At 40.9% G+C, this 17,185-nt stretch overlaps 1 protein-coding gene across 1 annotated transcript in view; it reads left to right on the plus strand.

Annotated features, from left to right (window-relative positions):
* Positions 1–9,921, plus strand: part of CPB1 (carboxypeptidase B1) — a 42,431-nt gene extending 32,510 nt beyond the window's left edge. Inside the window, exons 10-11 of the mRNA XM_006088641.1 lie at positions 7,790–7,874; positions 9,564–9,921. Coding sequence (XP_006088703.1) covers positions 7,790–7,874; positions 9,564–9,751 — 273 coding nt within the window. The 3' untranslated portion in view covers positions 9,752–9,921. The remainder of the gene's footprint in view (positions 1–7,789; positions 7,875–9,563) is intronic.
* Positions 9,922–17,185: the final 7,264 nt, after the last annotated feature.

Consider the following 17,185-nt stretch of genomic DNA (forward strand, 5'->3'; position numbering starts at 1 on the left):
TTTGCTAAGGATTTACACTGGTCAGCTGAGATGCCTCACTTCTCAGAGCCCAGTCTTTATGATTAAACTGGAGAAAAATGACAGTCTTACTGAAAAATTATTAAACTTAAACAAAAAGATAGAAATATTTTTCTAAAGTCTAATACCTTCCAGTCTTGTGGCACCTCACTACTTCTTAATTAAAGTTTCAGTTAATGAGCCACCAAGATAGAAATCCAGTGTTCCATCCAAGCATGTGAGCACAGCACAAGGCTCTGATTAGAGATAAACATAAAAATCAAAGGAAATAAATATTGTGATTAGGAGGTGGACAGCTGCAGGGTCATGAGCATACCCAATCACAGTTGTCACCATGTCTCTGCCTAGTAACAAGAGCAATGAGGCCATAGCCCCACTGTTAGGCAGACTACCAGCAGCTAAGGCAGACAGGACTTGAGGCACAAAACATCTGCTTCAGGAATTTTCACAGAATTTGCAATCTCACTTAAAAGACAAAAAATTTTCAAATAACAACTGCAGAATTTCTTTGATTAGAAAAACTAGTTGCTAACTTACCTCTATACATTTTCAGTGACTGCTTGGCTTATTAAAATTCCCAGTCAGTACATGGCTTATCAGGCAATGACCAGAAATTTTATTTAGCCCCTATTGAGTGCTCAGCATAGAGCATGGCTCCTGCGATAGAGAGTGTAAGATCTTACTGACATGGTGAGGAGGACAGAATGGCAGTTTCCAACCAGGCACAATAGTAGGCATTCAGGGCGGGGAAATAGCAATATGTGATGAAGTTATTCAATGCAGGTTACAGAAAGGAAACACAATTTGTTCTGAGCCTTGAAGGAAGGGCAGAATTGGGGTGGCAGAGGAAAGGAGCACTTAAGGGAGAGAGAAGAGCCAGCGAATGCACCACAGTGCAATGGGCAGTGGGGGCGATGGGGGAGAGGAGGCTCTCCTGGGCTGTGTGTTCCTGCCAGAGAAGAGTGGGTAGGAGGCAAACAGGCTGCAGAGGCTCTTAAATGTCAGGTAACTGCTGTGTGGGAGCCAGGCCCTGGAGTTGGCACCTGAGACATAGGATCGCCTGGTCAAGCAAAGGACTCCGTGACACCTGAGTTTCAGAAAAACAACAGATCATTTTTAGTATTTAAGTATGTTCCAAATATTGCATGTGACAGACTTATACTGAAAATTACTTGTTTACCTGAATTTTATATTTTGGATACCCCAAAATCCAGGTATCCCATATTTTTTGCTAAATCTGGCAACCCTGCTAGTAATGTGATATTTTAGCAGGACTGACCTAGCAGTGGTAGTTAAGAGACACATACCATTGTCAACAGGAAAATAAGGATTCAGAGCACCTTTAAAACCAGTTATCTTCCTTTTTAATTTTTTTCTATAAAATATACTCTTTGCCATAATCATGTCCTTTATTTGACTTTCCTTGTAAACTAGTTTTGCCCCCTTCCCTGTCCTGAAGGGACATTTGGTAATGTTGGGGAGGGGGGGACATTTTGGGTTGTCATAACTGTGGGAGTGCTTGGCATAGAGTGGGTAGAGGCCGGGGTGCTGGTAAACATCCCACAATGCACAGGACAACCCCACAGCAAAGAGTTATCCAGCCCAGGTGTCCAGAGTGCTGAGGTGGAGAAACCCTGCTTTAAACAGAGATAAGAATGGAGTCACATTTCTAGCCAAAGGTTCCTGGCTTTCACAGCATCTCCCACCCTTCTCATGCGTAGTTTACAGTGTTCTGCAAATCTGAAGTGCAGGAGGCCATGTTCATCCTCATTCTGTAGCATTTGTTTCTTAATATTTACTTAAAAGAAGCACCACTTCCACACACACACAAAAAAAAAATTTCTGGACTTTGAAACTTCAGCTGACTCATGCTTCACATTTTCCTTGAATTTTAAAGAGCTTAAAAATATGTCTGTAGATCAGCCAAAGAAAAAATTTGGTTTACATCAGTGAAAACATTCCCACACTCCCCGTGGGCTCTGCTGAGATAGACAGGTCCTCTCTCCTAAGCCAAGCTATCCCTAACTCCTTGCCTTTTTTGAATCTCAGGGCTTTGCAACCAAAGCCTATGCTTGTTTACCCTCTTCGTTTTTCCCAGAAACACATTTGTTTTTTAAAATCCCAAAGGCCTTCTCCTCAGCACTGGCTTCTCCTTTTGCACCAAAATTACAAAAGTTAAATTCCTCATTGGTCCCTTGGTGTGAGTTCCCCATTATCACAGGACAGAAGGAAGGAAACTGCCGTTAAAGATCATTTTGATGCTTCCATTATCGCATGTCTTCCCCCAGAGGGATGGTTAAATTCAAGTGAGAAACAAAGTTCTGAAGAAAATGTCCTTTGAATTGGTTTAAAGCCCTTGTCAGTTTGGGGCCTCTGTTTTCTAGTACCAGAATAAAGGACCAGAGGAAGATTAGAAGGCAGCTTCCCTTCATGACACTGGCTGCGTGCATGGAGGCTGCAATGAGGACCACAAGCACAGTCCTAAGTCAGGGGGTCCCTGATCACATGTCACCTGGGGACACAGGTCAGTGGGAAGAAACACCCTCACTCTATTCATCTCACCCTGGAGCTCAGAGCCTGGGGAACCATTATACTAATTGGTCTTTTGTCTCTTGGGCTTTGAGTTAGATGTGACACTCAGGACTGTCACTGTCTTTTGCTGTATGACCAAGGCCTCTTTCTAAGAAAACAGGTGACAAAAGAGAACATGCATAAGATGTGGTAGGAAACTCATATAAGGATTAATAAAGGCTGGCCATGTTTGGCCTTGACTGAAAGCAAAGTTCTTTCTGAGGCTGGTTTATATTTAGCTTTCTTCTGTTCTTTACAATTGGTAAAACCAGCTCCAGCAACACTTCTTTTAAAGTATTCGAAAGCCACAAGGAGAAGTGAAAAAGAGCACAGATTTGAAGCAAGAAGAACCTAGCTCAAGTCAGCCACTTACCAGGAATGCATGCCCTCGGGCAAGTTCTTTTATCCTCTCTGAGTTTCAGTTCTTTTATCTGAAAAATGGGGATAAAAATACCTACCTCTTAGCAAGAGTTCTTTGTAGAGTCTAAGGTTTATGTAAATGTTAGTTCTCATTTTGAACCTATTGAGCAAAGATGTAACATGTCCCTCAAAGAACAGATTGTATAGAAAGTGTCATTAATTGGAGTTTTTCAAGATGTAGATCACACTCTGATGAGCTATTGCTTCTGTGGGTCTTTCATTAGCTTTCCTCATCCCTTTATACAGAGCCAGACAGGAAAAGGAGTTACCACTCTAACATTTTAGCAAATGCAGGGAACCCCCCCACCACACTCCCACTCCTGGAAGGGGTCAGTCACTAGCTTAGTTGAAACATCCCCACCAAGCACACTGCCCCCCATGGCATTCTATTCTGCTAGAAAATTCCATGTCGATGAAATGTGGACAGATAATGTTAGGAAGATAAATGACTAACATTTGTGAAAGTATTTGAACTCTTTAAAAGAAAAGACCCACACTGATTCCAAAGATTTTTGTTATGATCATTGGAATTTAAAAGATGATATTTTGGTTGACTAATGTCAGTTCCAACTTTTTTGTCTCTTGGTATTGAGGGGCTAGGGTCCACAGATTTCATTTTTAAAAATTAATAAAAATAAATAAAGTCCATAGCAGAGGTCAATGCCATCAGTACCTGGTACTGCCTGACACCCTCCCCACAAGCATCCCAATCTCCACTCAGGCAAGTCACAGTTCAGCCTTTTTTCGGAGCTCAGCACTCTAACCCCCTTCCAAATCAGGCCCATCTGTAATGCCCCAAAGACCCAGAATTAGAATCAATCAACCAACCATGTGGTAGGTGCTATGCAACCTACTGAAGATACAAAATGAAAAGCCAAGAATCCCTCCTCACAAGGAGATTAAATGCCAAAAAGAAGTTACTACAACAGAGTTGTTAATGTAAAAACATTCAAACCTGTAAAGAATTTTTGTGAGTTTATTTGAGCCAAACTGTCGACAATTGCCGGGAAGCAGTATCTCAATGGATTTGGCTAATGGTCCACAGAATGGCGGTTTTTTCATCTATTTTTATACATTGCAATCAAAGGAGGGGAACCTAGGTGGGTTACATGAAATCCATTGGTGATAGACTAGAGAGGCGGGAGAAAGCAAAGCGGAGAAACCTCTGGGATTGGATGAAAAGCAAAATGATAGACACATACTTAGGTGGGTGCAGGATAGTTAACAGTCAACAATTAACATGATAACAATAACAATGAATGAATTTGTGTATCTCTCCTGGTGCCCAGGCACATTAGGTTGTGCCCCAAGGGGTCCGGAAAAGGGAAGTTACAAGTTACCCAGACATTTCAAGGATATGTTATCATAGATGCAAAAAGACAGATAGGCTTAGTTAAGGTAAAGGTTGACTTTGTCAGTGAAGATACCAGCCTAAGATGTGACTGTCCACCATAACTGCTTTTAGATAAAGTTTAATTTCAGACCATCCTTTGTAGTTACTTTAGATCTTTGAGTTTGCAAGATTGTCATGCAGGCCTTCCCTGAGCTCGTCAGGTTAGCATGTGGCCCCTTTCATCCACAGAGTGATAGGAACTCTAATAGAGGATGAGCCCTCACAAGAGAGGGGGGCTCAGTGCTTCCTAAGAGAGTTTTGGCAACTTTGAAGGTGACACTAAAATTGAAACTTGAAGAACAATAGCATGTGAACCATGTGAATAAGGAGGGGAAGGAGAGTCCAACAAAGGAAGAAGGATACCCAAGGTCAAGGAGGTAAGGAGAGGCAGGGAAGGGTGCGCAGGGATGAGTTCAGGGAACCTAGCTAGTAAGGGACAGGGGGAGGCACAGTCAGTGATGCAACCTGAGAGGAAAGGGAGGGACTAGCCCAAACTCTTAAACCCAGAAAGGAGGAAAGTGAGAGCCACTGACAGATGTGATGATGCGGTAGATGTCCAGATGAGAGAGCAATGCAGACTAGGCGAGCCAATGCTGAGGCCCAAACTAAATGTTCCTGCAATGTGCAGAGTGACAGAGCAAAATAACTGCAGTTTTAAGATAACATCAATCTTAGATAGTGCTTCAGTATCAAAGGCACAGCAACTGTTTCAGAAAAGGCAAACTGAACTTTTGTGTGACTCTAACAATAGTTATGGATAAATTGATGTTAATTAAGTCAAAAGAAGTAACAGATCACGAGTAGGCCCCTTAGGTTTTGTTGGATAATTCAAATATTGTTATACCAATAAATATATTGAGAGACTTGAAGGTCAACCAACACACAAGAGTTCAGTAGATGATGACAATGATCTTCTTGTCTTAAATCTTCTCTAGTCTTCATAACTTTTCACATTTGGAACTAACCCTAAAGAGTCATATCTGGGGGGGGGGGGGTTCCCAGCTTTATTGAGACATAACCGACATATAACACTGTGTAAGTGTAAGGTGTACAATATGATGATTTGATACATGTACATATTGTGAAACATTTACCACATTAGTCAACACATCCTTTACCTCACAGAACGATGTTGCAGTTATTGTTATGGACAGAACATTAAAGCTTTCCTCTCATAGCAATCTTCAAGTGTTCAATACAGTATCGCTAACTATAGTCATGTTGTTGTACCTTAGATCACCGGAACTTTTTAGAGTCATATTCCTACTAAATAAAAGTAGTAATTCAAGGCTTATGGAAAGAAAAATAGAACAGATGAAAAGCCTGAAAAAGGTAACTAGGGAAGAAATAAAAGGTTTTTAGAATCAGAGATTCTGCCTTACAAAAAAAATACCTAGAGATGTCTTTGGGTAATGGCAAGTTAGAGAAATTATAGAACAGGAAAAAACGTATTGTTTACCTACCAAAAGAATGAGTACCTCGCCATGTTTCACATCTCTAAAAGATGGTTTGAAATTTATCCGGAGCGTGATGCAATGTCTGTAGACTATTCCAATTCTATTGGGCAATAGGTGGTAAGAAGACCTGACTCCAGTGTGGGTCAGAATAAGATTGAACAGGAACTAGACAGATCACATCAGTAACGAGGCCAGGCAGTAAGAGAAAGCATATATCAGTTTAGCAGTTTAGGAAAAAAGGAAATTTTCAACTTAGTGTCCAAAAGTCTGAGAATAATATGTTAATTCCAAAAAGCTGATTGCATCAATTCAGTCAACCAGACCAGAAAATCATGATTTAAATTTTATACTTCTTTTTAAATTTTCTAATGTACCACTTGGTTAATGAAGCATTAACTCTTTGGGAGCTGGAATCCTTGAAGTCTTATAGGACGTGCCCTCAGCAGTTTTACATCAGACTCTATTAAACTGGTTTTAATAGAAAAAGAACTAAGGGAAGTTGCTACTTTGTAAATAGAATTGTTCTGATTTCATCACCAACTGCACAGTTTTCCAAGCATTTGTACAAGTCATGATAATGATGCCAACGTGTGAAATAATAGCCAGTTTCACAACCAGAGTGAATTGTGGCTTATTCTCTTATAGTAAACAGTCAGATTTTCAAACCTATATTCTCCAGACAGCCTAAGCAGGCCTTGTTTTCCAAGTGATTCATTCAAATAGGCAGTGAATTAGTGGATGCTAGGGCCTCTATAGTGCAGGGAGGAGCTGGGAACAGAGCCCTTCTCCCTGGGGAACTGAGTGCAGGGGCAGGAGGGCAATAGGTCTTTTGAGAGGGTGATGCTATTTCTAAAAAAAAAAGAATACACTTAAGTTAATATTTCCTAATTTTTTATTCTGGAATTCAAATGTTCTGCATTTTGAAATAGAATAAATGTTCTCTAATTTCTCAATCTAAAACTCTTCCAAGCCAGAACTGCCCCACATCCTTGGAACTGCCAATGCCTAAGCATCTCTGTGCTGGCACTGAACGCAGCATTGACCCTCAGTCATTCACATGAGTAGTTTCTGATGCTCCTGCCCCACCTCCCACAGTCCTGTCATGACTTTATCTTGGCTTTATAACCTGCTATGTTGCCAGGTGGTTTGTGTTTTTGGTTTGGAGTTATTTTCTGTGCATTTGACTTTTGTTTGTTTGTGTGTAATAACCATAAAAACCTTATTGCCTCCTTTCTCTTTCAAGCTCCAAAGATAAGATAAATTTTTCAAACTAATCTTTAGACAGGACCTAATTTTTACTTCACAATGACATTTTATAATGTCAATAAATGTAATATCTGGGACAGTTACAGATCTCTATAAAAAGTAAGGTCTAGCCTAAAGTAAGGTTTTAAAAAATTTCTTAAACAAGCCTAAATAAGAATTCCAGAAAAAAAAATTAAGCAAAAGATTTTCCTAAAACAGAAGTTATTCCTAGAACTCATGCTTTATTGTATCAGTGATTTAAAATAAATAAAGGACCTAATTCCAAATAATTGGGTAAGAAGAGTGCTGACCATCCTCAGAGTTCCAACAAATAGTTACTGAACAACCTCTAAGTGACAAACCCTGGACTAGACCCTGGGGACACTGAGTTAAAGACAGAAAAAGTCACAGAGGACTTAAGGCCAGCAAATGGTGTTGACAGAGTATGACCACTCTGTAGGACAGAGGGAAACTGAGTGACTTTTTGGGGCATTGGGGAAAGACATCCTGTCAAGGCAGTCACTGGGGTCTCATGACCAAGTTTGCTGGAAAACTGGAATGGGTGCTAAAGGAGTATAAAATGTTAATGAACTGTGACTGTTCTCAAAACAATGTGTGGGTGTTTGTTTTGCTCTGTCAGTGTGTACGCTGGTTTCTTACTCCCTCGCTCCTGGTTCTTTTGCAGAATGCCCTGGCTAAAGCCACTGTGAAGGAGCTGGCCACGCTGCACGGCACCAAGTACACTTATGGCCCAGGAGCCACCACGATCTGTGAGTATCAGCTTCCGAACTGTGCAGGGAGAGCCTGTGCCTAAGAAAGCGATAATGGCTCCCAGAGCCTTTTCTTTCTGATCATTTAAACCATGTGGTTTTGCCTCAGGGTGAATTTTTTATAAAATATGTCATCAGTTTCTGTTCAGAAAAAGAGAAAAAAGTATATCGCTTTCAACACACGTAAACATTCACTCTCTATAAACACCTATTGAGCATCTACCATGTGCCAGACCTTACTGGGTGCTGGAGAAGAAAGGAAGGGTGGAGAGTAGGAAAGAGAGAAGAAAGGGAAGGAAGGGACCAGTCAGTCTTCAAAGTACCCACAGCAGGGAAGGAAGAACTGTGGACAGGGGTGAGCTGAGAGCTGACCAGAGGGAGCACAAGGAGAGCACCCCAAGGAGTAACCAGCCCAGCCTCGTGTCAAGGGTGACTGCCCAGGTGATGGTACAGAACAGTTGCTGGAGGAAAGCATAGGAGGGAGGCCTACTTCAGGCTCAAGCCAGGCGCTCGGGTGTGCAAACGAGTGACAAGAGACATGCATGCAGCAGGAGAATGAGGTGGGGGCTGGACCCCAGAGCCCTGGAGTCACTAGGAAGGCACATTCTGCAGGCTTTGTTTTCAAAATCTACCAATATTTTTCTCTGCCTTTGCTAATTTCTTTTGCCCCAGGTCTGAAAGGACTGGAAATACAAGGAAAAAGACTAGGTCCTATCATCAAGGGGCCCCCCGTGCAGTGGGAGATGCTCCAATCCTAAGGCTTTAAAAATTTTTTAAAAGAAAAAAAGCTTTATGTAGAATACAGTTCTCTGTCTTCTTGTCCTTTTTAAAACTGCTCTGAGTCCGACAACATATACTATTATCTTAAGGGGTTCTAGCAGAAATAACCCACCTATTCATATACTGAGAACTTCTTGTATATTTTATTCAGCCTAGTCCAGTGAGGTTTGTGATTCTACTCTAAGGTCTGGGAGGGAAGAGGCCATGGCTTTTCTTTGTCCTGATATCACCAGAGTTGAGCCCATGGCTTGCTGCTCAGTGGGGGCTATACATCGTTGACTGAATTAAATAAATAAGTGAATGAATGAATGAATGAACTAACGAAAGAACAAGTGAATCAATAAATGAATTCATAATCCATGTGGCAGTGACACCATAACTGTTATTGAATGAATGACTGGATGACTGCTTAATCCATGCCAGGACATAAGCCAGGCCCTGAGGAAACAAAAATGAAGGCATAGCCCTGCCCTCTGGCTGCTCCAGTTCTATCCCTCAGCACAGTGGCCCCAGGGCTGAGAGTCCTCTCCTCTTACCAGTCACCATGCAGCTTTTCTTATTTTCCTGGAAGATACATATTCTTTTCCAAGAAATTATATATATTTTGTAAACAAATTCCATACTATATGGCATAGTTTACCACAGCATACAAGCACACTGAGTAGTTTATACATTACAATTACATACTTCCTAGGGTAGTAAACACATCATTCCCACAAAGGAGGCTTAGTGGCAACAATGGTCTAATTTTTTAAAATAGCCTTTATATTTTTATGATCCAATTTACTAGGCAAGCAGCCTATATTATTTTGCACAGTGAAACATTTTTAATTATAAAAGAAAGCTGGCATGTTTAAAAATTTCCTTCCTAGATGTAAAGATTTGTTTTCTGCTGTTTGCACATTTCAGATCCTGCTGCTGGAGGCTCTGACGACTGGGCTTATGACCAAGGAATCAAATATTCCTTCACCTTTGAACTGCGGGATAAAGGCAGATACGGCTTTGCCCTTCCTGAATCCAAGATTCGGCCAACCTGCGAAGAGACAATGCTGGCGATCAAGCACATTGCCAACTACGTCCTGGAGCATCCATACTAGTCGAGCATCTGAGAGCCTTAGTCCAAAATGCTCACTGTTTCTTTTCTATCCTGAATTCTCATTTCTGCTTGCTTGGATATTTCCAGATCCTAATTCTTCTTTTAAGCTTTTGGGTCTATTAAATTAGTTGGAAAAAGTAATAATAAAAGTGAATCACTATCATCGGAAAAGTTGACAGATTGCCTACTTCTTTGGGGGGAAATGAAGTGAACAAATGACTAAGTAATCTGTGCACAGTAATGAAGTGGGTCCACTGCACATGGGAGTTAAAGCCCTCGGGGTGTTGGCCAAAACTGGCAGAGCACAGAGATGCGCAGGTTATGAAGGGGGCTTTCAAGGGTCATAAACGATAGTATAGGTGAAAAGACCCTATCTTGATTTAGTTTTCATCTCACTCAACTCATTCAAGTTATTTTATGAGCTGTGTGCTATGTGCCAAACCCTTTGCTAAGCAATTGAGAACAGAGCAATGAAAAAGAAAGATAACATTTCTGCCCTCAATGGTTGTATAGACCATGTGGAAAGACAGACATGAAATAGTTATTTAACTTGTTATGTAATAATCCATTAATTTACATTAAGCAAGTAAGTGGTGGACAAGCTGCATTAAAAAAACTTAAAAGGTCTACCTACTTGATGTGGGGAGAAGGCTCTCTCAGGAAGTACTGAAACCTGAAGAATTAAGTCACAATTAGGTGATGAAAAGAACACCCCTTCCAGGCCCTGTGACTATTCAGAACCTGAGAGAAGAAGCCAGAGAGGGTGAAACTTAAGAGAGTTGAGGAAAGAAAGGCCTGTGTACGGGCTGAGGAAGGAGTAGGGATCATATTAGGCAGGTCATCTTAAGGATTTGGAACATTGGTCTAGGAACAATGGAAAGCAATGAAAGGCATTAAGTTGTAAATGATGTGATCAGTTTTTAAAACACCCACCAGGCTAAGTTGTAGAATGCAGACTGAAAGTAAAACAAGAGGTACTGGGAACCCTGGCTGCACAAAAAATCACTCTAGGACTTGAAGTTTTCCAGAATTAGAACTGGACATGCTAATGGTGGAGTATATTGTGCAAAGTGCAAATTTTAAAATAATGTGTATTTATTAATAGTTTGGGAACATCTCTTATTTTAAAACCATAGAACAAAATATTAGTTCATTGTTTTCTTTGTGGATTCAAGGAAAACAGGATTCCACATCCAGCATATGTTGAAATATCTATGACAGTGTACTTTTCAAAAAAAAGAATTCTATTTTGTGCTCACCACCAAGAGCACACAACAGAGTATACAGATATTGACAATGTTGTACACCTGAAACTTATATAATGTTATTTACCAATGTTACCTCAATAGAAAAATTAATTTTAAAAAATGATAGTATATGACAGAAAACAAAACAAAAAGAATCTTTTGAAGTCACAGTTTTAGAAGTTGTCAAGCTGAAGAAAGATTAATTGCATTCATTGTCCACTAGATGGTAGCAGTGAAGTTGCTACAATTTCTCAAACAATCATCAAAATAATTTAGTAATACATTATTTAAATAAGAAGATAAAAAGATCCTGGCCAGCATTGCTCAGTGGTTGAGCATCAACCTATGAACCTGAAGATCATGGTTCAATTCCGGTCAAGGTGTATGCTCAGGGTGTGGGCTCAATCCCCAGTAGGGGGCATGCAAGAGGCAGCCAATCAATGATTCTCTCTCATCATTGATGTTTCTATCTCTCTCTCCCTCTTCCTTCTGCTCTGAAATCAATACAAATATATTTTTTACAAAAATAAGAAGAAGGTAAAAAAAGACATCCTTTCCCTGGGTGGTTCAGTTGGTTGAAACCTTGTCCCATGCACCAAAAGGTTGCAGGTTTCAGTCCTGGGTCAAGGAGCATACAGGAGGCAACTAATCAATGTTTCCCTCACATTGATGTTTATCTCTCTTTCTCTCCCTTCCTCTCTCTCTAAGAAACTATACTAATAAAAGGGTAATATGCTAATTAGGGCGGACATCCATCTGGACAAAGCCACAGCAGCTGTGAGGCCCGGGGCTCAGGCAGCCATGAGACGCAGCAGCTGCGAGGCTGAGGCTCAGGCCTCGCAGCCGCCACGGCCAGCAGTGGCAGCAGCAGCGGGGTGATGGGGATGGCGCTTTCCCCTGATCAGCCCAGTTGCCTCCCGCAGGGTGAGGCCAGACTGTGGCTTAGGCCTGCTCCCCATCAGTAGGACATCACCTGAGGCTCCCGGACTGTGAGAGGGGGCAGGCCAGGCTGAGGGAAACCGCCCCCCCCACCCCAGTGCACAAATTCTTGTGCACTGGGCCTCTAGTCTATAATATAAAAAGCATAAAATGCTAATTAGGACCAGACAGCTGACCAACCTTTCCGAATGTCATTCCGGATGAAGCCGAAGTGGTGGGGCCAAGGCAGAGGTGGTTAGGAGCAAGCAGGCAGTCAGGCGAGTGGTTAGGGGCGATCAGGCAGACAGGTAGGACAGCGGTTAGGAGCCAGAGGTCCCGGATTGTGAGAGGGTGCAGGCCAGGCTGAGGGACCCTCAGCCCTCTGTGCACAATTTCATACACCAGGCCTCTAGTCAATTTAATAAAGAAAAAAACCCACACACACACACACACACATACACACACACACACACACAAACATATCTCTGGTGAGGATTAAAGAAAGAGAGAGAGGGAGAGAGACATTTTTAAGGGCAAAAAAAAAAGAAAGAAATTCTCATAAATTAGTAAACAATACTGATGGTAATTTAAAAACAGATGTAATTAGCTAAATTATCTTTCCCCATTCTATATTTAAGTCGTATCCATGTTGTGAATTGGAAAGCTAACTCAACCGCAGTTACCTGAGTGGAGTGTTCTTGCTGGAGGTATGTCATTGAATCACAGATAGTTCCCCAAGATGCTCCCTTACCCTGCCTCTGTGGGATGCCATAGCCCAAAGTTCAGAAATCATGTGAGTAAACTATAAAGAACCCTCCAAAGTCTCTAATTGAGTGTTTTAAAATAGAAATTATGAATATAAATGGGCTTTTCTAAAATTACAAGAAATTTTTTAAAAGAATAAGGATTGGGAAAGCAAATACACAAATATTCTCATTTAAAATCCCATGTATCCAACATTTCCTGCACTGGAGACATTTTTGCTATCTCTTGCCAACATTAACAGCTAATGGCTTAGAGTGTCACTTGCCTGAGCTAAACTGGAAAAAAAATGAAAATGAAAACAGAAAGAGGAGTCTGCTGTAATTCTTCCCAATGCAATGGTGCTGCATGCCTGCCTGCACAGCTGACCTGCGACTGCTGAGGGTCCCAGCCCAGGCTTGCCCACCCAGGAGCCCCTGTCTGTGGGGCACCTCTCCTCCTCCCTTCTTTAACTTACTCCAGCCTGAGAGCCCAGCAGTGAGCCTCTCCTTCAGTTCTACACTCTCATCTCTCCCAAAGCAGCAATTAACCAACAGCACAAGAATGGCCTCTGAATCTTTCCTTTCTCTAATGGTTTGGCTACAAAATAGCAAGACTGGGTTATTGAAGTTCTACATTCCTGGAATCACATTCCATGTATTCATCTGCTTTTGCCAGCTAACCTATAGGAATTGGTCAGAGAGAATTTCAGTTAGTGAGGTTATTTGGGCACCAGTTGGGGTCTTGATGATCTCTCAGGTCATCTCATTTAAGAAGGTAGTCATTCTCCCCTAGCCAGGTCCCACTCTGCATGAATCACACAGGTCTCTGTCCAGAGATGTTACCTTTGCTGCAACAAAGGCAAGTTTCTCTCCAGCATTTTGCAGGGCAGTTTTGTCTCAATGTTAAGAATCAAACATCCACAATTACAGGTAACAAATCTTTCTTTCACCATATCCTTTATGAAATAGCTAAAGGTGTTCCAGAAGTTTGTTGGATTCTATTTGATGACAGATAATTACTTGAAGGATTCTAATAATGACAAAACAATTTTGACTTTTATTTTTTAGGAGATTTCTCTTATAGCAATAATGTCTAAAATATGCAGAAAAGCATAGTTTAAAAAAATAATGTGGTTTTTAAACCGGGGTTAGACATATACTACTGAACAATCCTAGGAGTATAGAGATCCAGAAAGATAGGAAATTATTGCTATGTGAAGCATTCAATTTTACATCTCTTTTCAAAGAGATTAATTTAACCTATGAAGCATATTGTCTTACATAGCCAATCCTGAAATGATATGATATCCAACAGCTATCCTACCCCATATATTTGCCAAGATCTTTGATAATCTTGCTTCAGTAACATAAAGTTGTACTGAATTATGTTTGCCAAGAAATCATACCCATTCTGAGAAAAAGCTCCAGTATATTCTTGAGATCCATCTATTGTACAATTCCTCAGAGGCAAAATAGATTTGGGAGAAGTGGCAGGTCTTAAAAGCATCACATATCCATGTGATTTGTCAATCTGCAAGATATGAATAAGTCAAAGATTTATTTATAATCAGAGTCTTATCCTGAGAAATATCAGGATCCTTTAAACATTTATTTAGATCCCAAAAGAAAATAGAAGTGCCATTCCCACTTGACCTAAAAATATATATAGAAGCCTTTTCCACACAGTTTTAAAACTAGTCACACAGAAAAAGGCTTCCAAAAAAAGTCGGAATGTTAGAATTAATGGTGATTTCTATTTTCTTCTTCCAACTTTTTAATAATTTGTTAAATTATTTTCAATGGGCATTTACTACTTTTAGAATAGAAAATGAAACTCCAAAAAGCTAAGCTACTACATTAAAAAAAATCTTGAAGTGTCCCCATTGAAACAAACATAGAGAGATATTTCACCCGCAAAGGTTGCAGCAGGCACTTTAGTCTAGCATGTGATATATGCTGGTGCTCATCAGCACTGCAGCGCCCGAGGCCAGTTGTAAGTCTGTTACAGAATCTGACAATTTCATCACTACCCAGAGGTCATGGCATGTCTTTTGGTACCTACCATGCTCCACATCCCTTACATATGCCCTCTCATTTAGGCATCACAGCCACTTTTTTTTAATTTAAATTCTTTATTATTGAAAGTATTATATATGTCTCCTTTTTTCCCCCATTGACCTCTCCAGGGCTGCTTCCTCCCCCCAGCAAAAGCCCTCATCCCCCTACTGTCTGTGACCATTGGTTATGCGGAAACAGCCTAAGTGCCCATCAGCAGATGAGTGGATTAAAAACCTGTGGTACATCTACACAATGGAATACTATGCTGCTGTAAAAAAGAAAGAACTCTTACCATTTGCAACAGCATGGATGGCCCTGGAGAGCATTAGGCTAAGCAAAATAAGCCAGTCAGAGAAGGATAAATACCACATGATCTCACTCATTTGTGGAATATAATGAACAACATAAACTGATGAACAAAAATAGATCCAGAGACATAGAAACATTGAACAGACCATCAAACCTCAGAGGGAAGGCAGGGGAGAGTGGGAGGGGGGTTGGTAAGAGATCAACCACAGCCACTTTTAAAAGTCGCATTTGCATCCCCATTTTACAGTTAAGAATGACTAGGCAGCTTGCTCAAGGTAAAGTGTTCAGGAGCTACTCTGAGGTTATATCTGTCAAGCTCTTGATTTTTCTCTGTACCCCTGCCAAACATAGTCTAAGAGACAATGGAACAAGTATTTGCTTTGGGAGTTCTAGTGTTGATGAGCTTGTCCAATGTCAAAAACATGAAACCATTTGTAAAACCCTCTTTCTTCTTACCTGCAGGGGGGCAATGGGGACCTTTGAAGGAATAAAAAATTCTTACATTATATCGCACATCTATCAGATGGAGAGAAATGAAGCTATTGCTGCTAATCCTATCTAATAATAGAAAAACATGGTAATTGACTGTACCTTCGCTACGCCTCCCATTGGCTAATCAGCGTGATATGCAAATTAACCGCCAACAAAGATGGCGGTTAATTTGCATACGTAGGCATGAAGCGACGGAGCAAAGACTGAAGGCAGCTCCACCCAGAGCAGCGAAGGCTTGAAGGCGGCTCAGGCCGGAACGAAGGCCTGGGTCACCGGTGCCAGAGGAAAACCGGTGCCGGCAGCCAGGGGAAGGGAAGGCCTATTGCACAAATCTTTTCGTGCAACAGGCCTCTAATAATAATAATAATAATAATAATATGCAACCATGACTCTGAGAAGTTTTATATATGACCACCTATACATTTGTCAATGTGAAGAAGTAGTTTTTTGTTTTGTTGATCATCACCCAAGGATATTTTTCCATTGATTTTTTAGAGAGAGGGAGGGAGGGAGGGAGGGAGGCAGAAAGAGAGAGAGAGAGAGAGAGAGAGAGAGAGAGAAATTGATGTGAAAGAGATACATCTATTGGTTCCTCCCTCATGCACCCTGACCGGGGCCTGGGATCAAACCAACAACCCAGGTACATGTACCCTTGACCAGGAATTGAGCCCAAGACTCTTTGGTGCATGGCACAATGCTCTAACCACTGAGCATGCCAGCCAGGGCTGAAGAGGTAGTTTTTAAAAGGAAATTCTAATAACTTCACTCACTCTGTTAGATTACCTATGATTCTGGGTAGAGGTGTTGCCATCTCCCAAAAAATCTATAATTAACTGAGTTGTGTTCAATATGGAAGAAACCAACCACCCCAAGAGACTGTTTAAAATGGCCTATTCATTAATTTTACTTTCAAAAAGCATTTACTAGGCACCTGCAGCATCCAGATCCTGAAGACAGCAGCCAATGTACAAACATTTGAGCAACCATATTATGTTGCCCTCCAGGAGTCCTTGAGCTGCTTTAAGGTTGGGGGCTGCCTCTGAGAATAGAGGGAGGAAATGGGAAGGAGAGGAGGTGGATGCTGTAGCTCTTTCTGTAATGTTGTTTCGCTTCCTTACAAAGAGCAAATATGGCAAAAGTATGGCCGTCATGGCCATGATAAAATCTAGATGGTGGACACATCAATGTTTTCCAGATTACTTATAATATTTTAGTATATTCAAAATATTTTTTAATTTAAATGTTTTTAATTTAACAATTTACAATGTAGCTTCAAAAACATATTTTGTTATTAAGGGCCACCCCACAAGGTTCTGTGGCCAGATACACAAATTTGTCACAGGTTTCAAATGAAAATTTAACATAATACCTTCCCTCATTCCATTCAAACATTTGGTAGAGCAGTATTTTAGAGCAAAGAATTGGTTCAAATCCCAGCTCTTTGAACATAACAAGCTCTGTTACCTTGGGCAAGTTATTTGCTAAAAAAGGAATTTGCCTCCCATTCTGTCTGCAAAATGCGTATTCCCTATTGTAAAAGGAATATGAGTCACATGGCATTTACTGTTATGTCCCCACCCTACCTCTCAGTCCTCAACTAGAAAACACGGGGGAGGGGGGTTCCATCCACCAGAATCTTAAGAGGAAATCAGCTGCTTCTCCAGATAA

The sequence above is a fragment of the Myotis lucifugus genome, unplaced genomic scaffold (assembly GCF_000147115.1).
Source record: "Myotis lucifugus unplaced genomic scaffold, Myoluc2.0 scaffold_50, whole genome shotgun sequence".
Lineage (NCBI taxonomy): Eukaryota > Metazoa > Chordata > Mammalia > Chiroptera > Vespertilionidae > Myotis > Myotis lucifugus.